This window comes from Neolamprologus brichardi, chromosome 14, assembly GCF_056152115.1.
Source record: "Neolamprologus brichardi isolate AB-2024 chromosome 14, ASM5615211v1, whole genome shotgun sequence".
NCBI lineage: Eukaryota > Metazoa > Chordata > Actinopteri > Cichliformes > Cichlidae > Neolamprologus > Neolamprologus brichardi.
In genome coordinates, this window is record NC_142117.1 from 17,542,796 (window position 1) to 17,567,933 (window position 25,138).

A 25,138-nucleotide genomic window follows, 5' to 3' on the forward strand; every position below is an offset into this window, starting at 1 on the left:
TATGGGTATTTTTAGTCTAGCATGATGAAAATTTCCCTGTCAAGAGAAAATTATTTAAATGCATAATGTAAATGTTTATACTAAAGTTTGCAGCAACTAATTTACTGCAGATTGCACTAAATCTAATGCTTAAAGGAAAAAAAGACATCTTATGCCCATTGTGGTTGTCACAGTTACTCATAGTAGTGTTTTAATTATTTTAAATAAGAGGAGACATTAATGGTATCTGTAAATTTATGTTTAATGCATGACTCCAAGGGGACACAAGTGTGTTTGAAAGAGTTCTACTACATGGAAAATTTTTCAGGGTCATATATCTGGTATTGTCTCTTAGGGCTGGTGTCCCTGCAGGTTTTAGATCTCAGCCTGGGTCAACACACCTGAATCACATGATTAGTTCATTACCAGGCCTGTGGAGAACTTCAAGACATGTTGAGAAGGTAATTTATCCATTTAAATCAGCTGTGACTGATGTCTTATAGTATCCGATAAATGTAAAAAAAAAAAAAACAACAACAACAACAACAAAAAACACAGGAAGAGATTAAATAATGTGAATTATTTATCATCATAATTGTTTATCAAGTTTGGACAAAATGTTTCGTGGAATAGAGCTCCGGACGTTTCGGAATTACTAAAAACGCGGTTGATTTTTCTGGCTTTTATTTTGAAGGATCACGAGATTTGCGCGTCAGCTGCTGGATGACGTCACGACATCGATGCACAAATCCCGATTTCCGAAACGCAAGTGACGTTTGTATCTGTTACGTGGACTGTCGCCAACAAGCGCGTGACTTTTCCCCACACAGCTTTCTGTTAAGGCGGCTCGTGCTGTGATCATGGCTGTTACACTTTGTGTTGTTTTTGCACTTTTAGCTTCTGTTCACACTTGTGGTAAGTGCATTATCCTTACGCTGCATATTGTGGCAGTTTTCGAGTTTCCAGCAAGCCTTGACCTACTTAATGTAAATCTAACTGGACCCAAAACACAGCTTCTCTCTTAGATCGTTAAAGGCATCTGCCTACTCAGGACAAAATTATCATGTGTATGTATGTTATGGGGGGTGGGGGGTTATTCATCCGCACAAGTTTTATGATTCCTTGAAACTTTAAATAACCAGGAAGTGAAATTGCTGAGACGAACACTATCTTTTGCAAGTGTCCTGGGCTGACATAGGCAGCATTAATCTTGCTTGTTTTTTTCAGTGTAATAAAACAATAAAACTTGTTGGTGTGTGTAGATGGGAAGTTGCGTTTTGCCTCCTACTATGGAGACCACATGGTGCTGCAGAAGTCTCCAGAGAGAGCTGTGCTGTGGGGATATGGCCCCGAGGGTGCACAGGTTACCGTCTCCTTGTCAGGTTTATTTAAACGACAAGCCTCACCGGTCACTGTGACAAACGGTAAGTACAGCACGTTGTTGTCAAAGACGGGATTTATCCTGATGTCTGTACTGAATTCAAACTAGGTGAAATTGACAGCAGCAGATATAGCGGGTACCTCACTTTTGTTTTGGGGCTTGTGGTCTGTAACTGTGGTCACTGACCTAGTAAAAGTAACAGCATGTTGTGCCTCAGATTCAGTCTATGAATTTGTCTTGATCATGTTTCATAGATGCTACAATGTTACACATAGCTAAAAGTTTTTTGTTTTGTTTTTCTTCAAGGCATTTGGCAAGTGACCCTTGACCCTGTTGCTGCTGGTGGTCCATATAATGTGACAGCAAAAGTTCAAAACGATTCAGCTACTCTTACAGATGTGCTGTTTGGAGACATTTGGATGTGTGGAGGGCAGAGCAACATGTGGTTTAACATGACTCAGGTAAGGTTGTCTGTCTCTGTGCTGACATTCAGGTTTTGCCTGGTGTCAGCTGGGACATGCCAAAACCCTCTGCATCTTTGCCCAATTACAAAAGAGCCATCAAACATATAAGGCAAAAAGCAGTTTCTTCTTAAAATGTATTTAGTCATTTGTTAAAGCATATCTATTTTGTTTACTCCTCACTCTTCACCAGATTTTCAATGCAACTGAGGAGCTGTCTGTTGTTGCTAAGTATCCTTATGTGAGGCCTTTTATGGTAGCCTTGAACACAAGTGACATCGAGTTAATGGATCTGATAGAAGTAGAGATTCCCTGGTCTGTGCCCACTGCCAGTAAGATACAATTTTATTTTCGTTTTAAGTATTTATTGAGATATTGGAAAATGTGTTTATACTTAAAGGTTTTGTTTTGGATTATTGAACATTCATATAATATTTTGCATCTGTCCCTAAATTCAAGCTATGGTTTTATTGTGGTTTCAACATATGACATTATAATATGGTCTCAGGTCAAATAAATATCAACCATGATACATATATACCGCTCTTAGCTTGCGTTATACTGGTTGATTAATGAACAGCTGTGTTTCCAGGTGTGGTGGAAGGGTTTTCTGCTGTGTGCTGGCTCTTTGGACGTTACATGTATGAGACCTTGAAGTACCCCATAGGACTGGTGGAGTCCTGTTGGGGTGGAACACCGGTCGAAGTGTGGTCATCTTCAAGAGCCCTGAAACAGTGTCAAGAAGTGCCAGTTGTAGACGGGTAAGGACATAAAGACACATTCTCCAGCTAGCCAGCAGTCTGAGGTTAAGACAGCAGTTGTTTCTGTGTGTTTAATACCCATCAAACATGGTCTGTACTAACTGCACTGTGCATGTTTTCTCCGTGTTGTGATCTCAGACCTAAAAAAAATTCTATTTTGTGGAATTCAATGATCCACCCATTGCTCAATATGACCATCAAAGGAGCCCTCTGGTACCAAGGTAAGACTCCTTATATCACAGGTAGGTTTGGAGTATTCAGTGACTCACATAAACTTCTGGGGTTTATCACATTTTCAGGTGAGGCCAATGCAGAGTATAACCAGGACAAGTACAACTGTTCCTTCCCAGCTATGATTGATGACTGGAGGATGGCATTTCATCAGGGCTCAGGGGGGCAAACAGCTCCTGACTTCCCCTTTGGGTTTGTCCAGGTCTGTTAGGCATTGGTTTAACACTAACAAAGAGTAAACCTGAAACATTTTTGGTGTAGGTGCACCATTACTGTAGCACTGTAGCATCCAACAACACAAGGGCTTCTCTTTTCAGTAGAAGTGTAACATAGGCCAATTTATAACATTGTTTATTGTGTTGCAATGGTGATGAGTGATTCCTCTGCATGTGCAGCTGTCCACTTACAGAAAGACCTCCAAAGATGATGGCTTTCCAAACATCCGCTGGCACCAAACAGCAGACTTTGGTTTTGTTCCTAACCTCAGGATGAAGAAAACCTTCATGGCTGTGGCTTTGGATTTACCAGATGCAACTTCGCCGTATGGCACGTAAGAACAAGTGAAAGTATAGAATTTTTGTTATATCTAGTGTATACAGTGGGGGAAATAATTACTGGATCCCATGCAGAATTATTTGGTTTGTTCACTTACAAAGAAATTAACAGTCTCCAATTTTCTTTGGTAGCTTCATTTTTGTGTAGAGAGACAGAATATCAACCAAAAATCCAGAAAAGGCAGTTTGCATAAAAGTTAGACATTTATTTGCATATTCTCAAGCTAAACATTAGTACTCTGTGGAAAAACCCTTGTTTCCAAACACACAAGTTTATTTAAATTCAGTCTTATTTATATAGCGCAAAATCACAAAAGCAGTTGCCTCAAAGCACTTTGTATTGTAAGGTAAAGACAATAATATATAGAAAACCCCACCAATCCAATGATCTGCTATGACAAAGCTCTTGGCGACAGTGGAAAGCAAAAATTCCTGTTTAAATGGAAGAAACCACCGGCAGAACCAGGCTTAGGAAGGGACAGTCATTGGGGGTAAGGGGAGGTGGACAGGAAAAAAGAGACACTGTGGAAGAGAGTCGGATATTAATAAGAATTGGACATATAATCAGATCAATCCTTATACAACAGTTGGAAGAGCTTGGTCTGCGTAGCCGGCAATAAGTCAGACTAGTCCCTGGTGGGCGTTGGACTCCGCCAGGGCTACCTTTTGTTACCGATTCTGTTCATAATTTTTATATAATTTCTAGGCCAAGGGGCAGAAGGCTTCTGCTTGGGCCGTTTCAGAATCACGTCTCTGCTTTTTATGAATGATGTGGTTCTGCTGGCTTTATGAGATAGTGACCCCCAGCTCGCACTGAAACTGTTTATAGCCAAGTGTGAAGCGGCAGAAATGAGAATCAGCGCCTCCAAGTCCGGGGCCATGGTCCTCAGCCGAAAAAGGGTGGAGTGCTCACTCTGGGTTAGGGACCAGTTCCTGCCCCAAGTGGAGGCGTTTGAGTATCTCAGGGTCTTGTTCACGAGTGAGGGGAAAGGGGAGTGGGACATCGACAGACGGTGCTGCAGCTGCAGTAATGCAGATACTCTAGCGATTTGTCATGTTGAAGAGAGAGCAGAGTGTAAAAGCGCTCTCGATTTACCAGTCGATCTACATCCCCTCCCTCACCTGTGGTCACAAACTTTCGTTAGTGACCGAAAGAACAAGATTGTGGATACAAGCAGCGGAAATGAGCTTTCTCCACTTCTTCATTATTTAACAGACATGTGATGCAGTTCTCTATCCAGTTGAGTATTAGTATGCAACCTAACCCAACAATGTAAACTGTATTTTCATACATAACCATCAACATTTCAGAGGCCGCCTTTAATAGGCAAATTTTTCTCACAGGTATGTCAGTCACATTGTACTGTCTTAAGATGGACAGACTGTACAACTCTCTTTAGCTAATACTTTTAGCATTCTACCCAACATTCAAGAGCCACAAGAAACTCTCCTCTCGTCAGATGCCAAGTGGGTTTTGGTGTCTTGGCGAAGGACTCTTCTACATGTGGACAAGAGAAGGTGGAGATTAAACCTCAAAACTCTAAATAGCCATTGGTCTACCCACTCTACAAGCTGAGGCACACCTGTCACATTTGGGGATGAAAATAGACTAGGTAAAAAAAAAAAAAGGAACCCCTCTGATGTCACTGATTGTTTGTGGATGGTGAAAATACCAAAGTCAAGGCTAGCTGTAAATGTTGCAATTTTTGGAGCCAAAAGTGGCAATTTATGGAAAAGAGGATGGAGTTGGTAAGTGGTACTTGACCCTTACCTGATGAGAGGAACATGCCAATTTTACCTCTTGTCCATAAGGTAGGTGTCTAACCTGGTAGTATCAGTTCTAGATTAGGTACTGGAATTAACATGCAGGCTGTTTTTCACTTACAGTGGCAGAATTGGTTCTGCATTGGTGGGAAAGAGATGAGTGATGCTTAAAACTCCATTTAAGAAACGTACCTCTGTTTTTTTTTTTTTTTTTTTTTTATGTCATGAGATTATTAAAAGAACAATCCAGTGCAGATTACTGAATTTATCTAATGTCATCATAATCACTTCTGAGGGAAAGAATTGTGTATTTGATGATGGCGTTGATTATTTTTCAGTGGTACGGCTAGTGTAAAGCTAACTCTAAACAGATACAAAGTATTGAGAGTACAAATATTGAATTCTAGTTTATATGACAATCGGATTGTTTATAAAAATACTGCTGCAAGAGTTTTATTGGGAAAAATCAGCTCAAGTTCTACTTGTTGAAAAGCTTCTACTCTTGCATTCAAGTTTCTTCTGAATAAAGAGTTTCTGCTTTTGTTCTGATATAGCGCCAAAACACAGCCTGTGCCTGGCATAACTTTAACATCAACAGACTTCTTTAGGTACCAGAACCAAAAAGATCAACAGGGAAGCTGATTTCTGGAGGCTTTTCTTCAATAAAAAGTACCCACATGTTGTGACCTGCTTTTCATCCCCTCCTGTTGACTTACCAACTGGCACATCTCTTAAAAGAAAAAAAAAACCACACAGTTGAATGACATGGGTTTTTTTTTTCTGTTTCAGAATCCATCCCAGAGACAAGCAGGATGTAGCCTATAGACTGACACTGGGTGCTAGGGCTGTGGCTTATGAGGAAAAGAATGTCCCCTTCCTCGGACCTTTCCCCAAAGAAATTGCATCCACTCAGATGTACGTCAACATTACCTATGACCAGGCAGTCTCTGTCACACCATCCAAAGACATCTTTGAGGTAAGGGTGGCAACTTTAGGGTTGACATTTGTATCCCTAGACCCCTTTCAAAAGTGTCCTACAGCAAGATATCCATCCATCCGTCCATCCATTTTGTTCTGCTTATCTGGGGCCAAGTCATGGGGAAAACAACCTAAACAGTTGGCCTCAAGCCACCACCTCCACCTCATCTGAGGGAACACCATTGCCTTCCCACCCCAGGATATGCCCAGCATGTCCTGGGCCTACCCCAGAATATCTGCCTGGTGGACTATATCCATAACAACTCGCCCAGGCAGCGTTCTAATCAGATGCCACCACCTCAACTGGCTCAATGTGATGTGGAGGAGTCATGGCTTTACTTTGAGTGCTTTCTGAATGACTGAACTGTCTCTCAAACTAAGCCCAGCCATACTTCACTTATTTCTGCCACGTGTATCTGCGATCTTATTCTTTCAGTCATTACTTGAAGCGACTACACTACACTCACTAGGAGTCTACATTCCTACATTCCTAGTGAGTGTAGGAATGTAGATCAGCTGGTAAATCAAAAACTTTGCTTTTATACTCAGCTCTTGGTTCACCACAACAGATTGGTACACCCATCAATGCAGAAGCTGTACCAATCTGTTTGTCATTTTCCAGCTCCCCTCTCCCTTCAATTGTTAACCAGACCCCAGGATACTTAGACTACTCTACTTGGGGCAGCAACTCATCCTAACTTAATTACAAATTACAAAGCACCTGATCTGGAGTGAGAACACCATCCCTTTATTTTCTGAGAACCATGGTCTCAGACTTGGAGGTTCCAGTCCAATTTGGAGGCTGCCACCCTATAAAGCTTACACATTTTGAAGCCAACAAATTCAAAACCAACAAACTGGGTGAAGTCCAAGAACCACCGAACTGAATTGCTCATAGCAGTGGGTCAGATACCCCATACTCCTGAACCCTCTCAAACAGGATCCTCTGAGGGACGCTTTCTCCAAATCGACAAAGCACATGTAGACTTGTTGGACCGTTGCACCCTGCATTCCAACACTGTCACTACTGGTGTGCAGGTTGTGTGTGCAGATTGTGTGTGCATATCAGTGAGAAACATTGTAGAATGTTACTTCTTAGATTATTTACTATTGTAGTTGTGGGTTGTCTAAGTTCTACTCCTATAATCATGCACTTATTTAGCTGTAGTCAATACTTGGTGTGATGACTTCTAAGTCAAAGTCACTTGTTGTTCTCTTGTCTTTTTAATCAAGGTCTGTTGCTCGGATATTTGGGCTCCATGTGGGCCTAAGTCCCTTTGGCTTCAAACTCCTATAGTGTGGTATGATCTGACCACCATCCAGCTGTCAGCTGCTGTGTGTCAGTCGTCTGAAGTCGTTGCTGTTCGATACGCTTGGAGAGACTGGCCCTGTGAGTTTAAAGCCTGTCCAGTCTACAGCGCCAGTTGGATTTTACCAGCACCTCCTTTCATCATCAATCACTCTTCATGGAAAGGAGGCGTTTGGAAAAGCTACTAACCCTGAAACTGTGACAAGACATTTGTCTCTACGGTCAGTTGGGATAACTGGGCATGGTGTTGATTGGCGACCTCTCCAGGGTTTGTAATAGGCTCAGAGCAGCTTGTCTGTTCATTTTGTAATTCCATTCGGTGAAAACACTTTGCCTTCATGAAATTTTATGAATCTTCATGAAATTTGATGAATAAAATAATAAAAATCTCCATACCATTTCTTTATTACTTTGAATATGACCTTTTACTTTAAAAATAGTTGTATTTCATTGATCAGACACATATAGAACTAATAAAAAAAAAAAACTTTATAGGTTTCACAGTACAGTACAATGTATCAGCAACAGAATGGTTTGAAACCGAATTTTACTTTCATTGTCAAACTAAGGAAACATTATGTAATAATCAGTGATCACTCTCTTCATTTCCAAATGAGCCAATGAGCCGTATATTTTACAGCCTTGTTATTAGATGCCATTTCAAAGCTGCTCCAACAAGGTTGTTCTTCAATTTGACAACTGCATCACTTAACAGTGCGGCTGGAATGTGGTATGCAAGCCTATGAAACTTGAATTAAAAACAAAATACGAGTACTACAGTATATGTCTCACTGTTTGGATTAAGAAAAAAGTCAAACTGTGAGACGTACAGCTGCTGGTGAAGTTTTACATTGTGGTAATTTGGGTAATTTCAGTTTTATGTACTGACACAGATCTTTAAAGCAGTTTGCAATGGTTGGACATTAATGGTGGCCTCGTGTACAGGACGTGAACATTTCACAGTTCTTCCATTACTTTATGCCCCAACCAACAGCTTTCCTATTCTCCTGCCTATAACCATCAGCTATCTTTGGTTATTACTGACATTCAGTTTTAAATAACATGCCAACAGAACACATTGTGTTCATTTGTCTTTGCTGAAGCCAAATAGGTAAACTCCTTTGGTAAATAAGCACCTGGCTGGTAAGCTGTTGGATAATTAATGTTGCATCTGCTTTCATTTTTCATGCTGTTGTTTCAGTCTATAGATGTTAATTACTGTGGCATTCATAAGGATTCACCTCACAGCAACACACCGTTCTGTGTATCTGAGGAGGATGTTTGCAAAACCTTATCTAGCAGCTTGTTTGGTTTCGTGATCACTCACTGTAGTGGTGTAATAACTGATGGTATCTGATTATGGTGTGGCAGACATATTGGAGTGATTGGGTTTCTAAAAAAATAAAAAGTGCTTTATAGTTTTGTTTTTCTTAGAGCTCTGGTGTTAATATGCGATCAGGCTTCCATGTTTACCTTTGTTGGAATTTGAGAAGATGAGTCACTCAAAATAAAATTGCACAAACGATGTTAATTTGCGTGGGATTTTTTATTTTTTTTAGTTTGACATGTATTTTTTTCTGAAATACATTTTTCACTGATTCCAGTTAACCTGATTTTTTTTTTTTTTTTTTTTTATTTTTTTTTTTTTATTAATTTTTTTATTTTGTTTTCCTTTTTGGGGGGGGGGGTGAAGAATCATGTTCTCATTGCTGTATTTGTATCATTTTTCTTTGTTTGTGAAGTTCTTAACTAATGTTCTGTGCCTTCCTTGCAGAGCAGCAATCACTGTGATGATTTTTAGGTGATTCAGTCAAATTTTCCTGACTACTGTAGTTTTTTTGTTGTTTATTTTTGTTACAAGCATTAATGAAAATGTATCAATAGTTATAAAATCAAAAATAAACTTTGCACTCTTTTTGTTATCGTTTATGCTTTCCCACTGAATCCTTATGTCATGTTTGTGAGTTTTACATTAACGAATAAAGCATCGTTTCCTGTTTCAGAACAGCTGATTAGGACATGATTTACATGAATCAGGAAGGAGGGAAAAGTAATTTCATCCCGGTCAATTCTGTCATCATCACTGAATAAAATACAATTTTAATTTAAAGTGTATCATTTTATAATAATTCAGCTGTAACCTGACAGGGACAAATGTAGGAGACAGAAACTGAAGAAAAAATCTTGAGAAACAGATCAGAGAAAGCAAAAGACGGATCTTCCCCCAGATTATGACCATTTCATTGTCTGAATAATTATTCCCTTAAAAATTTAGTCTATTGATGGAAAGTAGTGACCTCATTTTCTTGTGTTTTGTTTTGCTCTTTAACATTACTGAAAAAAATGCATCATGAGATTTAGAGAAAAATTCTGCTTTAATGTTCCCCAGCTGTGCCATTTATAATATCATCTAATATCAGCCTTCAGTGACAAATAATGGCTTACTTAGGCAGAGATGTTTTACTGAGTTATAGTTCAGCAATAGTTCCATATTTAACTAAAAAACTACAGAACAAGTTTTTTAAGTCTTTAATGAAAACCTGGAAAAGCTGTTCAGTCAGAAAAATAAACAAGTTAATTAATTGGTTATTACACATTTGTTTTCTATGATTCATTAAAGTACATGTTGATGTGGCACTAAATCCTTATTTTTATATGTAAGAAATTAGAGGGAATAAGAGTTTATAGCAGCTAGTTTTGGAGCTGCTTCCTCTAAACCAGGGGTCTCAAACTCGTGGTCCAGGGGCCACTAGCAGCCCACCTCACCCCTACTTGCAGCCCATATATTGACGTGAGGAAATATAATGTGATTTGGCCCTTGAAGTTACTTTTTCAGTTATGGAGGATTTGTTTGTTGTTGCGTGCAGTGTTAAAATAAGTTCTTTAAAAAGCAAAAAATGATTTAATATGAGCAGAGAGTACAAACATGTTGAGGGATTGGCTGTGTTAGTTCAGTGAGAGAGTTGTTTGTGAAAACAATTTTCACTAGCAGTCAAAAACTAATGTGTACACTTATGTCTGCATTTTTGTTTTGTCAAATATGAACAAAATCATAGCAGAAGTGCTGCCACAAAATCATAGCAGCCAGAAAGAGAGTAACAACTTGTTTATTCGGTAGTTCAATGAAAGGCTTCAGTTAAGAGTGAGAAAAAAAAACTGCGTTCATGTTTGCAGTTTTGTCTTTACACAATAATTGAAATTTATCCATCTTCTTCCGCTTTATCCGGGGCCGGGTCGCGGGGGCAGCAGCCTAAGCAGAGAAGCCCAGACCTCCCTCTCCCCAGCCACCTCCTCCAGCTTATCCGGGTGAACACCAAGGTGTCAGGCCAGCCGAGAAATATAATCTCTCCAGCATGTCCTGGGTCTGCCCCGGGGTCAATTGAAATTTAAAAAAACAAAACACTGCATTTTTGGAAATATTTGAGGGTGTTTTCTTGTTTGTTTGTTTGTTTTTTATACTACTTAAACACTAAAGAGGCCCTCCAATGAGATGACAGTGCCAGCAGTGGCCCACAGCTCATTTAAGTTTGAGACCCCTGGTCTATACCTCCCTGTATTTCCCTAAGGATAGTAGCTCATACTCTGGAAAAATATATGGGATGGATCACTGACAATTTTATAAATGTGATGAATCACATTTATCTCATATTTTGACTGGAGAGACTGATATATGTTAGATTTTGTTTTTACTGCAAGTGAGTCAAGCCAGACTGCCATCCCATATAGCAAACCTTTCAGTGCTGCATTGAAAATGAAGTCTGTTTGTTCATTTCTAACATAAAAATCAACATAAAGTTCCCATTTAAAACATGTATCTATATAGATGCCCAAATACCTATATGAGCTAACCTGCTCTGTTGTACAGCCTTAAACATCACTGGGCCATGTACCCATATACCTTTAGGGTCAAATATAATTTCTTTCATTTTGTTCACTATGGAGACCACATGGTGTTGTAGAAGTCTCCAGAGAGAGCTGTGCTCTGAGGATATGGCCCTGAGGCTGCACAGGTTACCGTCTCCTTGTCAGGATTAATGAAACAAATGAAGCAAATCTCATCATTCACTGTGACAAACGGTAAGTACAGCACGTTGTTGACATCTCTACTGATTGGAAACAGAAGTCAAACTAAGTGAACCTGACAGCAGCAGGTATGGCGGGTACCTCACTTTTGCTTTAGAGCTTCTATTATGTAACTGCTGTGAGGGCATTCAGGCAGTGATTGTAAAGCTTTGAATCAATCACTTGCATTTGGGTAAAAATTTGTATCACATTCATTTGGTAATTTTACTTGATCGCAGTTTGTGTATTGGTTTGTCTCTCTGTGTTAACCCTAAAACAGACTGGTGACCAGTCCGGGGTGGACCCTGTCTCTGGACCTATAGTAGCTGGGATAGGCTCCAGCCCCTCCCTCCACGATGTGTTCACAAACATTGAACACTTACATTTTTACCAGTTGCAGCTGTAGTTTGTAGATGCTAAATAAATGAAAACTAAAAGTTTCATGATGCTGTGGTGGGGCCAAAAGACAAGTTAAGTATGTTTGTTTGTCTGCAGCTCATTAGTAAGACACATTCTGCTTTGCTCACCTGCTCTGCACACACACTAAACATACATTGCACTTTCAGTGTCGCCATAGGGTTGGTCTAAACATCCACAGCACTGTCTGAAAAACTGAAATTGAAGTTTTACTTCCTGTTCAAATACTGTCTGTCCCACACTCAGCCTGGAGCAATTTTCTCAATCTGGTGCCAAGTATCCTGTTCGATATCCTTTCAGAGGTCCCTTCACCATGTTTTCTTTAGCCTACCTCTTTTTCTTCTCCTCACTTGTGGGCTCCATGTCAGGGTTATCTGGTGATGTTGTTGCCCGGTTTCCTCAGTGTATGTCTAATGCATCTTCTACCTTTATAGGTACTTGCTTTGCTTTTCCCCCACAGGTCGTGATTACAGATCTTTGGCCAAAAGGTCTCCAAAATTTTGCTTGGGCAGCTGTTGATGAAGTTCTGCATCTTATTGATGGCAGCTTTTGTCATCTTCCAATATTCTGTATCATAGAGCAACACTGATTTCACATTGGGGCTGTAGATTCTGGTCTTCAAGTATTCCTGACTTTACAGCATTTAACAGCACAAAAGTGTGAGAAAATCTTCATCTGCATCATGAGTAATTCGACTAATAAGACGCCTCATAATCATCATCTCATACATTTTAATATTTAAAGGTACAAAGTCTAAAACGTAGACATGCTTATTAAGGAAAATACAACTGGAAGAGGGATGAGCACACTTTTCCATTTTGCTTTGTATGCATATTTTGCCTCACCTCCAAATAAGAGCACACTGTGTTTATGCATTAGAGACTAACATCCTGACTTTACAGATGATAGCAAACACAATTTTGCACACTATTGCACATTCAATAAGCATGCATCTTGTGTTATACTGGCCAGGGAAAATAATAACGGAAATCACTAAAATACAACACCATGATCTAGATGTGTCTGCATGTGAAACCAACTCTACACTTGAAAAGTGTGGGGAAGAAGGTGTGCGCTATTTACTACAAGTACTACACACAGTTTGACTTGATTACTTTTAAGAAACTCCTGCTCAAGTATTCAGTGGGTCATTAAAGCATTTCTAATGGTTGTGGCCTGATATGCTGCCAGGACACGGTATGTCTCTGGCATGACTTTAACATCTAAGGACATTTTTTCTCTGACAAAAAGCTAAACAGGGATTTTCCATTTTCCTCTGAACTGCTTTTGGTTTACTGTTTGATGTGTTGACTTGTTCTTGTGATCTTAGCCCATCACTCTTTCAAAAACATTAAAATTTTTTTTAGTCCTGCACTGTATTTTTTTTTTTCACAATCCATCCCCGGGATGAGTAGGATGTTGCCTATAGACTGACTCTGTGTCCCAAATCCGAGGTTTATGATGCCCATCCTCGGACGTTTCCCCAAAGAAACTGCTACCATTTAAGTGTTCAGTATGTTCAGGCAGCCTCTGTCACACGCTCCAAAAAGGTCTTTGAGGTAGGACTGGCAGCGATATAGGTGTGAGTTAGCATTTCCACTAATTGCAAGTTTAGCAGTTTGAATGAGAAACACATTGCAAAACACTTCAGAGCCTGGAAATCTCTGTGCATTTGTGCAAGTAATAAATAAATGTCACAGGGTGGACTCTGAATCCCTAAGCAATAGTCTCAGTTAGTGCTATCTGGATAATATATGTACCTTGACTGCATTTAACTTCCTTTTTACTGCTGTCACAGCCAGATAGTCACATTCATTTATTCACTTAAGTGTCCCATCATTAAGTGTCTCATCCCACTGGAATATAAAGTAATGCTATTAGACTAACAATGCTATGTAATAGATTTGTTTTGGCTAGCTTGGAGTCCAATTCAGATGTCCCCATGAAGAAAATAAAGTATGTGTGCATCTACAAACGAAATGATTATATCTACTTCAAGGTTTTAATAGTAGTATAACACTGAAACTGAAATTTGCAGACAATTACTGCGCCGTGTGAATGTAGAAAAGGATGGCAAATGTTTATTTTAACACACTATGAATTGAAATTTATAAACACAAGTCATTTATAACACAAGTCAGTCAAACTAAGGGAGTCTGATGTGTTGCGTTCAAATCCAACACTTTTCCTGAAAACAAGAACAAAATACAGAAACATGTTTTGCTAAATGCGAGCACAAACTGGAAAAAAAACTTAACTGTAATGTACCAGTTAAATACCTGGGCAATATGTATCCCATAAATGGAAAAGCATAGCAACTATTTTCACATGGTTTTCTGTGCAACTTGTAATTATTAAGTAACGTTATAGCAATAAAACTGAAACATCAGCTGGAGCTCAGGCTTCAAAATAAAGCACAGCTATTTTTCACATACAGTAGAAAGCCAAGAGGTGTACTTTGAAGAAAGATTAACCTGACCTGAGCTGCAAGTCAGATTTTTCAGTGTCGCAAAACAGGCTCTTATATTTTGGCTTGATCACCATGGTAACTTGTGTTGCACAGATAAACAAAATCAGTAAATACTTAGTCGTGATTTGCTGCCAATTCTATTTTATACATTTGTATTGCGGCTGACAGAACAGACTATAAAGGTGACAGGTTTTTAGTGATAACCACAGACAATATATAAAAAAGTTCATTCAATGTGGCCAAAGTCTGCATGGATTTCACATTATTATGGTAGGCCTGTCAGTCCCAAAAGCACTGATGATCACATTGAAAAGCACCAAGTTCAAAGCTTTTCTTGATTTTCTCTAATAATGTGAACCTTTAATGCTTATTTACTTGTTGCTTTAATATTTTATTATATGTCACCAGCACACACTCAATTCTTTTTTCTTTTTTTTTTTTGGTGGGGGGGTAACACTGGTGATTAAAGGTATAATTCCACTGTATTAAAATAAAATTTCAATGTATTTTTCAATTACAACAAAGTATATTTACCTACAAATAAATAAAGTCATAAAGTAACACATAAATAAAGGTATGCACACTACCTATAAACGGGGGTTCTAATAAAAAGAAGAGAAAACAAAAAAATAATTACATTGTGAGTAATTTTCAGTATTGTGCATTTTCATGGTAATTTTACAAAAAAAAAAAAAGGTCTCCATCTCATGTAAATATTCTGTATTTTTCAGGATGCAGGCTACATCACGGACTTGTGGATTTATTTTGCCCTTTAAAAAAAAAAAAATCTTTATCTAATAATCATTATGCTGATGTGTATGATGTATTCATCTGTCCTTTTATTTTACCAATAGTAACGGTATAATAAAGTGTTCTCTCTTACCAACTTACAAGAAAAAAATAAATGTCTTCAAAATTTGCAGTTCTGTGAAACCTTGTAATGATGGAGCCAAACTCTCATTTTTTCCCTTCACAATGACATTTCAAACATAACTTTGAAAAGGAAAAAAAACACAGTGTCCTTTCCTGTAAAATATCTGGAATTTAGGTCCATGATATAACCTGCACCACAAAAAGTACAGTGTGTTTACAACGTAAGACGGTGAATTATTGCAAAACTACCAAGAAATGTCACACTAATTAAAATTACTTATGCAGTACTTCAATATTTACTGTATAATTTGTGTTGCTGTTCCTGTAAAACACCTGAAGTTATGCAGTACTTAAAAATAATTTTTGGTAATACATGAGTACATGAGTAATTTTATTTCTTAAATTTACTTACTTATGTCAAAACCTGACTTGTTCCCACCTTACCTAACTTTACACTTTAACGTTGTAAATATAATGACATTGTAAAATCAAATAAAATACTTCAAAATTCTATTTAATTACTGGGGACTTGCAACTCGTGTTGTAGTGTGCCTAATTATAAAATGTTACTTTTTTATTTGGGGGCTCAAGAGTTGGCAGTTCGTTTTGTAATCGGAAGGTTGCCGGTTCGAGCCCTGGCTTGGACAGTCTCGGTTGTTGTGTCCTTGGGCAAGACACTTCACCCATTGCCTACTGGTGGTGGTCAGAGGGCCCGGTGGTGCCAGTGTCCGGCAGCCTCACCTCTGTCAGTGCGCCCCAGGGTGGCTGTGGCTACAATATAGCTTGCCATCACCAGTGTGTGAATGTGTGTGTGAATGTGTGAATGACTGAATGTAGTGTAAAGCGCTTTGGGGTCCTTAGGGACTAAGTAAAGCGCTATACAAACACAGGCCATTTACCATTTGGCAAAACATAATCAATCAATTGAATCAAAATGAAAACACCCACTTTTATTGAAGTTTAAACAGAGCCTAACTAACAAAAAGCCACATTGGAAAGAAAGCCCAGGCCCCCTGGTGGAGTGAAAAAAATATGCTCCATCTTGTAATTTACAAGGAATATTTACAACAACTAAGCTCAGGTATGGCCTTGATTTCAGAGGTGCTCCAGCACATAGCATCAGGAGCTGAAATATGAGGTCGAAGCCTTCATGGTGGGGGAGGTGAGGTGATGCTGATGAGATGAACTAGGAGACTGTGGTGTCTGTCCTGAGGAAAGATGGAGATAGAGAAGTCATCATCATTGTCACGCTGAGTAATCATCATGTCAGCGCTGGCAAAACAAACAAAACTGCTTTGAAATCCAAAGTGTAACATCTGTGATGAATAACAAACACACTCCAGCAGAGCAAAGTACAGCTGAGTCATCTGCTTTGTTCAGACAACAGCTGTTGACACAGTTTTTGATTTGTGTCCCAACCAATGACAACCCCCCCCCCCCCCCCCCCAACCAACCTGTGACTCACTGTACAGTAAACCCATCTGTCACTTTAATGGAAAGTACATGCCTGTGATATGCTCTGTCTTGATGTTCTCAAAGCCGTGGTGCCTCTGGAACGCTTCAAAGTTGATTGAGGCGTCATCCTCTGATAGGCTGTGAGGGACCTGGCCATCGCCGGGGCGACACACCTCAAAACGAATCCATCTGTAGCTAAATAAACAATTTAAAAAAACAAAAACAAAACATAAATACTATAAAGACATTTTTAAGATGTCTAGAATGCAAGTGAGCTAAACCTAGAAAAGCTGAATACAGTGGGGCAAAAAAGTATTTAGTCAGCCACCGATTGTGCAAGTTCCCCCACTTAAAATGATGACAGAGGTCAGTAATTTGCACCAGAGGTACACTTCAACTGTGAGAGACAGAATGTGAAAAAAAAATCCATGAATTCACATGGTAGGATTTGTAAAGAATTTATTCGTAAATCAGGGTGGAAAATAAGTATTTGGTCAATAACAAAAATACAACTCAATACTTTGTAACATAACCTTTGTTGGCAATAACAGAGGTCAAACGTTTACTATAGGTCTTTACCAGGTTTGCACACACAGTAGCTGGTATTTTGGCCCATTCCTCCATGCAGATCTTCTCAAGAGCAGTGATGTTTTGGGGCTGTCGCCGAGCAACACGGACTTTCAACTCCCGCCACAGATTTTCTATGGGGTTGAGGTCTGGAGACTGGCTAGGCCACTCCAGGACTTTCAAATGCTTCTTACGGAGCCACTCCTTTGTTGCCCGGGCGGTGTGTTTTGGATCATTGTCATGTTGGAAGACCCAGCCTCGTTTCATCTTCAAAGTTCTCACTGATGGAAGGAGGTTTTGGCTCAAAATCTCACGATACTTGGCCCCATTCATTCTGTCCTTAACACGGATCAGTCGTCCTGTCCCCTTGGCAGAAAAACAGCCCCATAGCATGATGTTTCCACCCCCATGCTTCACAGTAGGTATGGTGTTCTTGGGATGCAACTCAGTATTCTTCTTCCTCCAAACACGACGAGTTGAGTTTATACCAAAAAGTTCTACTTTGGTTTCATCTGACCACATGACATTCTCCCAATCCTCTGCTGTATCATCCATGTGCTCTCTGGCAAACTTCAGACGGGCCTGGACATGCACTGGCTTCAGCAGCGGAACACGTCTGGCACTGCGGGATTTGATTCCCTGCCGTTGTAGTGTGTTACTGATGGTGACCTTTGTTACTTTGGTCCCAGCTCTCTGCAGGTCATTCACCAGGTCCCCCCGTGTGGTTCTGGGATCTTTGCTCACCGTTCTCATGATCATTTTGACCCCACGGGATGAGATCTTGCGTGGAGCCCCAGATCGAGGGAGATTATCAGTGGTCTTGTATGTCTTCCATTTTCTGATGATTGCTCCCACAGTTGATTTTTTCACACCAAGCTGCTTGCCTATTGTAGATTCACTCTTCCCAGTCTGGTGAAGGTCTACAATTCTTTTGCTGGTGTCCTTCGAAAGCTCTTTGGTCTTGGCCATGGCGGAGTTTGGAGTCTGACTGGTTGAGGCTGTGGACAGGTGTCTTTTATACAGATGATGAGGTCAAACAGGTGCCATTCATACAGGTAACGAGTGGGGGACAGAAAAGCTTCTTACAGAAGACATTACAGGTCTGTGAGAGCCAGGGATTTTCCTTGTTTGAGGTGACCAAATACTTATTTTCCACCCTGATTTACGAATAAATTCTTTACAAATCCTACCATGTGAATTCATGGATTTTCTTTTCACATTCTGTCTCTCACAGTTGAAGTGTACCTCTGGTGCAAATTACTGACCTCTGTCATCATTTTAAGTGGGGGAACTTGCACAATCGGTGGCTGACTAAATACTTTTTTGCCCCACTGTATATCAAGCTGAGAATCCGTTGTTAGGGAGCATATATGCACTTACTTGCTACACTTGCGAGCTCCGGGACAACTCTGGATGAGATTCTGGATGGTGGGATGAGAGAAGCCAAAGAAATCTGCTCCTGATGGAACAATCGACACCACGGACTTGGCACTAAGAAGAATGTGCAGAAGGATTTATTTTAACTGAAGGTGACAAAAACTAATTCAAGTTGTACAAGCAGGTTAAGTAACTGGAAGACAAAAGCTTTGTCATGTTTGTTCAGAATGTGGCGGTGAAGTTGCTCTACCTCACAGACGCGATGGCCTTCAGTAGATTGGCATGGCACGTCACGGCGGAGGAGGCCACGATCGCATTCTGAGGGTCCTCTTCAGGCACGATCTCAAACTGGAGATGGAGGGTGTTTGAAAAAAATAATTGTTTAAAGTAATAAATCTTAATCTTAGTGTCGTGTGTTCACCTAAAAGTAAACCGAATTTATATAAACATATATCAAAACTTGCATGCGAGATGAGACCTGACCTGTGGGCCTGTTCCCCCGTCCTTGATTTGGCAGGTGTAGAGGCACTGCTGCTCGGGGTTTTTCATGCTGGCAAAGATGCGTGTGCTGCAGAAGCCCACTGGGTAGATGGCACACTCGTCATGAAACAGCATTCTGTCTGTGATGATCTGGAGAGCAGACAAGAAGGATTCAGTCATTAGTGTCAGCATTTCGAGAGGCTTGATTGTGTCCTCTAAAGCTCACTTTATGCTAAAGATTGGAACTTTAAAACCTCAGCTCAGAGGTTTACTGTCACTGAGACACTGACCTCGCCCAGACTGTAGACTGTCAAACCTCCCAGTACTATGGGAAAGACAGGACGGCCAGAAGAGTCGAGAGGGATGGGGTGCACCACCTTCCGTGAGCCATCTGCGAGTTTTCTCTTCTTGGACATCTTCTTTGGAACTAAAAGCCCAATTTCAACACAATTGAGTTGTATACAGCAACACAAGGATGTTATTTTCTGTCTTAATAAATATTTGATCGTAACACTCACGTTCATCCTTTCCATTCTCCCTCCCCCGCTCCTTCCTTTCCTTTTTGGGTTTTTTAAGTGCTCCTTCTTCGCCTGTTGGCACTGTTGATGACACACTGTGAGTAGTGGACAGACCTGAAGCCCCAGAAGGACCTGAGGACAATGCCACTGGTGGTAAAGGTAGATGAGCGCTTGAGCTGGGTGTGGGCAGTAGCTCCCCCTCTGACAGAGACTGGTATTGCAACAAGGATTTTAGTAAGAACCTGAAAATAAAAAAATGAATGAATACCATGTGCCATTAGAGCAAAAGCACATCATTCCGCATGTCACACAGCAGTCACCTGTACTCACCTCCGCTCCTCCTTTGCTCTCAGAAACTTTTCTTCTATGTGAGCAACTTCATCACAGAGAGCTGCATTCTCCTGTTGGCAAAATTAGACCTCGGTGTGGTCAGATTGGATAACATACTTTTCATGTCCTAGTCTACACTTAGACACTTTTGGGGTACCTAATAAATTTGGATCCCCTTAATCTTTCAGAGCAGCATTAATTCTCCATAACAGAATCAACAAGGTACAGGAAACATTAGAGATTTTGGTTCATATTGATAAGACAGCATTACACAGTTATCCATGACGTGAATTTCCTGTTCTACCACACTGAGGACTGAGGTGACTGAGAAGGTCATCGTCTCATGACTCACCGTCATGTTCAAGAAACCAGTCTGAGATGATCTATGCTTTTTTTGACATGAAACACCATATTGCTGGAAGAAGCCATCAGAAGATGGACACACTGATCACAAGCGCCCAAAAGTGTGCCAGAAAAAAGCCCTCATCCCACATACCGCACACCTCTTACACACCAGAAGCCTGAACTGTTGAGACAAGGCAGGATGGATCCATGATTTTATGTTGTTTATGTGAAATTCTGACCGTACCATCCATAGAAAGACATCAAGACTTATCAGACCACGCAATGTTTTTCCAAACTGTAGTGCCAATTTGTTTTTCTTATTCACAGTAGTGGAATGCTCTTCTGGAGACCTTGGTTGTAACAAGGACTGCAGATTTCTTTTTTTGTTCTAACTGAGTTAGTGCCTTCCTTTCTGCTTGAAGCAGTTTGCTCATTCTCCTCTGACCTCAACAAAGCACTTTCATGTTGAGAACTGCTGCTCATACTTTTTTGCACCATTCTTTGTAAAACTCAGCAGTTTCTAAAAGACTCCAACACCAACAACTATATCAGATTCAATTAAAAATGGTTGTCTCGATCATATCTACACGCCTAAATGCACTGAGTTGTTGCTATGTGATTGGCTGATTTGCATTATTAGGTAATCAGGTGTACCTACTAAAGTGGCTGGTGAGTTTATATGCATGATGTAAGACTGTTTATTTTTATGGAAACATCATTTACTTACAAATATCATGGCACGAGCAGCTTTGCGCAGCCGGAGGTACTTGAGCCTATACTTTTCATTCTGGTTCTTTCGTGGACCCCTCTTCCCCTTGGCCTTATGCTCAGAGGAGGTAGTGGGAGAAGGGAAGGTGGGTGCTGAGACTCCTGACCCAGAACCAGAGATGGTATTCTGCTGCGGCGAGCTGAGGAAAGACTGGGCGGTGAAAGCCTGCAGGGCCTGTTGCCGCTCCTCATCAGTCTGTAAGGAGTCAGAGATGAAGGGGAGACAAACACAGAGGATTGTTCATTTGTAGCACGAGTTCCTGAGTGTTAAGTCTAATTGTTGAATGTTTGTCATTATGCTTCTTAAATTTGTAAGGTCTAAGTTCAATCTATAGGATCAAGACATTCTTTTGTCCCTGACCACCTCTCCAGCCACTCTGTGCTGGGGGAGGATTATTACACATCTCTTGTGAAGATTCTGTTTGATGTTTGGTAAGCTTCCTGCCCTTTGTATGGCTTCACTGTATTATGCATGGTGAACCATACATTGGGTGTGGGGGAGGTTACCCTCTTTATGACCAGGATGTTATTAGAAACAGCAGATGCATACAGATGTTTACACATACACACACATAGTGCCTTGTCTTAGAACCATTTGGGGGGTTTTATGGTGGGCAGTGCTTTGCTATGATGTGTATTGTGTGAACTGTTTTCCCAATAAAAGGCAGCAAGCGGAGGCCGTCGTTGGGGTCATTGCGGTAGGATTCAGAGTGCTTTCTGAGACACCGGCTGAGGCCTCGCTTGCTAGCAAGTAAAAGATGTTCGTCTTGTTTTTGTCGTTAACGAGAATAAGTTTCTGAACCAGCGGGGCTTGTGGAAACACAGACCCAACACTGAGCCTAATGCTTGTGCTTTCCTCAGAATGATGAAATGTACACAAAAAACAAAACACAGATGCAGCTTCCACTAAAAGTGCTTTTTGACAAATAACAAAAGTTCAACCAAACAAAAGATGCACAAGAAATTAAAACAGAACTGAACTCCCTGTCTCAGCTTATTCTGTATATATGATTTTTTTCAATTACTTAGAACAGTTTTGTGTATCCCTTTACACTTCTGAGTCCGGCTCTTTTGTGAAAAGAAAGGCTTCCGTATTTATCCATAACCAACAGCAGGGCATACAAAGCAATGCAAATTTGCAGCACCTTATAATATATTTAGGTTTGGTATAACAGTGCCATTAGTATCTCAGATGACTCACCAGCAGAGCAAAGACTCCATTTCTGTTTTCAATCCTCTTGAATCTCCTGCTGCCTTTTTGTGTCTGAAACATAATGCGAGACTGAGGCCAAATGCACGGGGCAGGAAAGGCTGGGTTTGATTCACACAAGCTGGGGGTCAATTTAGATGAATTCAATCATTATAAGATCACAGTTTAAAGGCCCGCACATCAGAGCGCACAGAGAACTGTCTGTTCCGATTACAGCCCAGAAATGTCTGCCTCATTAAAAAAATGATGCAAAACAAATAAAAGTCAAAGAAGCGGGATGGGAAAACAAAGGATGCTAACAGAAATGCAAATGGTGTTTGCACCAAATCCACTCAACAGGTGATGGTGTAATTTACTGCACTCAACAGCAGAGGCTGCTGTGAGGCTGAGTCTCAAACATTTCCCTTACCTCGCGGTACATGACAGCTTCCAAGCTTGATTTTGCACTGCCAAGGAGAGAACAACGAGATGAGCATAGTCTAAAGGATCATAGTGAATTACAGAAAACCATATCTCCCTCCTCCCTTGTACCCACTGAAAGACAGCATTCTTGCACACTCTTGGTTTTTATGAATTTGTTCTGATGCTGTCCAGCCAAAGCTGATCAAAACTTATGAAACTTGACTCTCAGATATGCTCTAATAACCTAGACAGTTAAAGTGAAGAGAACACTGTACTTGGATTGAACAAGTCCCCTGTCGATGATTCTCTGTTTAATTTCCTTTATGTGCATGGGACCTCCCGCTTCCTCCAAAACAATCTATGTAAGAGAAAGAAAGAAGAAAAAAAAACTTGCTACAAAACCAAACGCAAAAGACCCTCACTGCTGTGAATGTTACTGAAATGTTACAAATATATGGCCCATACCTGCGCAGCATCGAGCCACGTCAGGTTCGGTTTCTCTGCTATTTCGCTGGGTGGTTCACTGCAAACAGGAAATAAAACGTCAGTGTCCTCTGGTGTAAGTTATCTCCTTGATTTATTTGTACTTTAAAATTTTGGCATAATTTCCTGCAAGCACACCCACTTTATCTGAATACATGTTCATATTGCTTATGCAGAGGAATGACAAAAGGAAAAGTCTATTGCCCTTTAACCTTACAGTGCTGGGAAGTGATGACTTCTTAGAAGCATTTCAATAAATTCCCATAATAGTACATTTCTATGCTGACGGTGCCTCCGCTCATAGGACTCATGGGGTCACTGAGTATTATAATTATTATTATGTGAATCACATCAACTATGGTGTATGGATGGACACTAAAGGATGAAATATATTTTAGAAACATGGCACACTGAAGCTGTTCTGGCAGTATATGATGCCATAAGACCTTACTAAGACACACTTTCACTTTCCTTGAATTTGTCAGTGATCTGAGGATTCTTCTGCTCTTAGCTGTACCCTAACTGAACATGGTGGTAAATGAACTGGTTTCGTATATAGAGAGTTTCTACTCTGCTTGAGTATTCAAAACACTTGAAATTCTATAATCTATGTCAATACTAGCAGTATATTTCTTAATCCAAAATAAATGAAGTTACAGTAGACAGTAACATTTTAAAATGATGTATTATAAACCTGATCATTTTGAATCACCTCTCCAGAGTTTCAGTGGTGCCAGACAGAGTTGCAATGCTGTCCAGAGCAGGAAACAGAGAGTAGTTCCCCTGTCCATCAGCCTCCATCTCAGATTCAAACGTGTTGAGGGATTCCATGGAGGGCAGGTATGAGCATCTGCGAAGAAACGTCAATGAGAAAATATTTAGCTGCGTTTCAGTCTACAGGCGTGCCTGACTGCAGACCTTAAGCAAGGCAAACACTGACTTCTGCACAATAACATCAGGTACAGTAAGGACCAGCTACAAGCAAAACCTACCCAAATGAAACTGCAGCAAACACTTATTTCACTTCGTGCTCCTCACTATTAGTTTCCCTGTCAACCGGAACCTTCGTCCGTCCTCATTGCATTGTTTACAGTAAGAGCGGCTAAATGCTAACATCAACTAGCTAGGAGTCATTGGCTAGGAGCAGTTTCCGTGTTCAAATCCAGAGTTGAAAGAATAAATATTTCACTAGTGTGGTCTAACTCGTGAACATATTTGACGTTTGGTTAAAAAAGCGAATATCTATCACACTTTTACTGTAGCATAGTAAAGGTATATGTGGATCAAGAAGACTTGTATTGGAACCAAAGACGGATGAGCACTTTACCGGATATCCGGTGTACATGTACGGCTCGTCAAAATAAAATCCTGAAAGTTACACTGAAAAAAAAACCCTTTTCCATTATTTTATTTAAATTGTTACTTATCTGTTACTACTGTACTGCACCTCTTAAGTGTTTCGCAGTATGAGTGATGATATTCTGGTTTTAATCTTTTTTTTCTTTTTTTCTTTTTTAAATAACATTAGGCATGCTACATTTTGTTGTCCCGTTTATCATCTAGTTTAGTTGAATCTTGAAAATCTTGAAAATGACTGATTTCCAACTGTGAAAATCTTTCTTTCTGGCTTCTGTGCTTTTTTTTTTTTTTTTAATGTAGTGTCTTAGGTAAAGTGTGAGGCATTTAATATATGCTGATTTAAAACTACTACGCTGCTGCAAATAGTTACAAAATAGTTGTCAGGTGTGGAAATGGTTGTACCTTTTCAAAATGTATCCTGCTTCTTTTTTTCCCAGCATGTCAAGGAAGTAGGTGAGAAAAAACTTTACCACTATGAAATATAATTAGTGGATTTCTTGGGGGGCAGCAGCTTATTGTGATTAAAAAGTCAGAGGTGAGTGCTTTTTGACATAGATTACCAAGAAGGCTGTAACAATGATACACCTCATGTCTGACAAGGAAA

General features: G+C 40.1%; 2 protein-coding genes across 2 annotated transcripts; one reads left to right on the forward strand and one right to left on the reverse strand.

Annotated features, from left to right (window-relative positions):
* Positions 1 to 733: 733 nt before the first annotated feature.
* Positions 734 to 9,031, forward strand: siae (sialic acid acetylesterase). The gene is made up of 10 exons (XM_006804657.3): positions 734 to 894; positions 1,242 to 1,403; positions 1,667 to 1,821; positions 2,015 to 2,153; positions 2,414 to 2,582; positions 2,721 to 2,803; positions 2,882 to 3,015; positions 3,209 to 3,363; positions 5,921 to 6,107; positions 7,343 to 9,031. Exons 1-10 carry the CDS (start codon positions 840 to 842, stop codon positions 7,604 to 7,606), a joined length of 1,503 nt encoding a protein of 500 aa, XP_006804720.2. The 5' UTR covers positions 734 to 839; the 3' UTR covers positions 7,607 to 9,031.
* A 4,923-nt stretch (positions 9,032 to 13,954) lies between these two features.
* tbrg1 (transforming growth factor beta regulator 1) lies at positions 13,955 to 24,496 on the reverse strand. Its single transcript, XM_006804658.2, has 15 exons — positions 24,168 to 24,496; positions 23,888 to 24,025; positions 23,158 to 23,215; positions 22,968 to 23,050; positions 22,700 to 22,736; positions 22,282 to 22,344; positions 21,040 to 21,276; positions 19,968 to 20,038; positions 19,638 to 19,879; positions 19,410 to 19,546; positions 19,123 to 19,269; positions 18,890 to 18,987; positions 18,643 to 18,753; positions 16,748 to 16,890; positions 13,955 to 16,448 (listed from the first exon to the last, which is right to left on the reverse strand). The coding sequence occupies exons 2-15, from the start codon at positions 24,004 to 24,006 to the stop codon at positions 16,360 to 16,362; spliced, it is 1,635 nt and encodes a 544-aa protein (XP_006804721.2). The 5' UTR covers positions 24,007 to 24,025; positions 24,168 to 24,496; the 3' UTR covers positions 13,955 to 16,359.
* Positions 24,497 to 25,138: the final 642 nt, after the last annotated feature.

What these genes read in the sequence shown, in the direction of transcription:
- siae (XM_006804657.3), top strand. Translation starts at nt 840, where the DNA reads ATGGCTGTTACACTTTGTGTTGTTTTTGCACTTTTAGCTTCTGTTCAC. An exon ending in ACCGGTCACTGTGACAAACG is followed by an intron (nt 1,404 to 1,666) that starts GTAAGTACAGCA and finishes TTTTTCTTCAAG; the next exon opens with GCATTTGGCAAGTGACCCTT. An exon ending in GCAACTTCGCCGTATGGCAC is followed by an intron (nt 3,364 to 5,920) that starts GTAAGAACAAGT and finishes TTTCTGTTTCAG; the next exon opens with AATCCATCCCAGAGACAAGC.
- tbrg1 (XM_006804658.2), bottom strand. Translation starts at nt 24,006, where the DNA reads ATGGAATCCCTCAACACGTTTGAATCTGAGATGGAGGCTGATGGACAG. An exon ending in GGAGAATGGAAAGGATGAAC is followed by an intron (nt 19,547 to 19,637) that starts GTGAGTGTTACG and finishes TTGGGCTTTTAG; the next exon opens with TTCCAAAGAAGATGTCCAAG. An exon ending in CAGTCTACAGTCTGGGCGAG is followed by an intron (nt 19,270 to 19,409) that starts GTCAGTGTCTCA and finishes TCTGCTCTCCAG; the next exon opens with ATCATCACAGACAGAATGCT.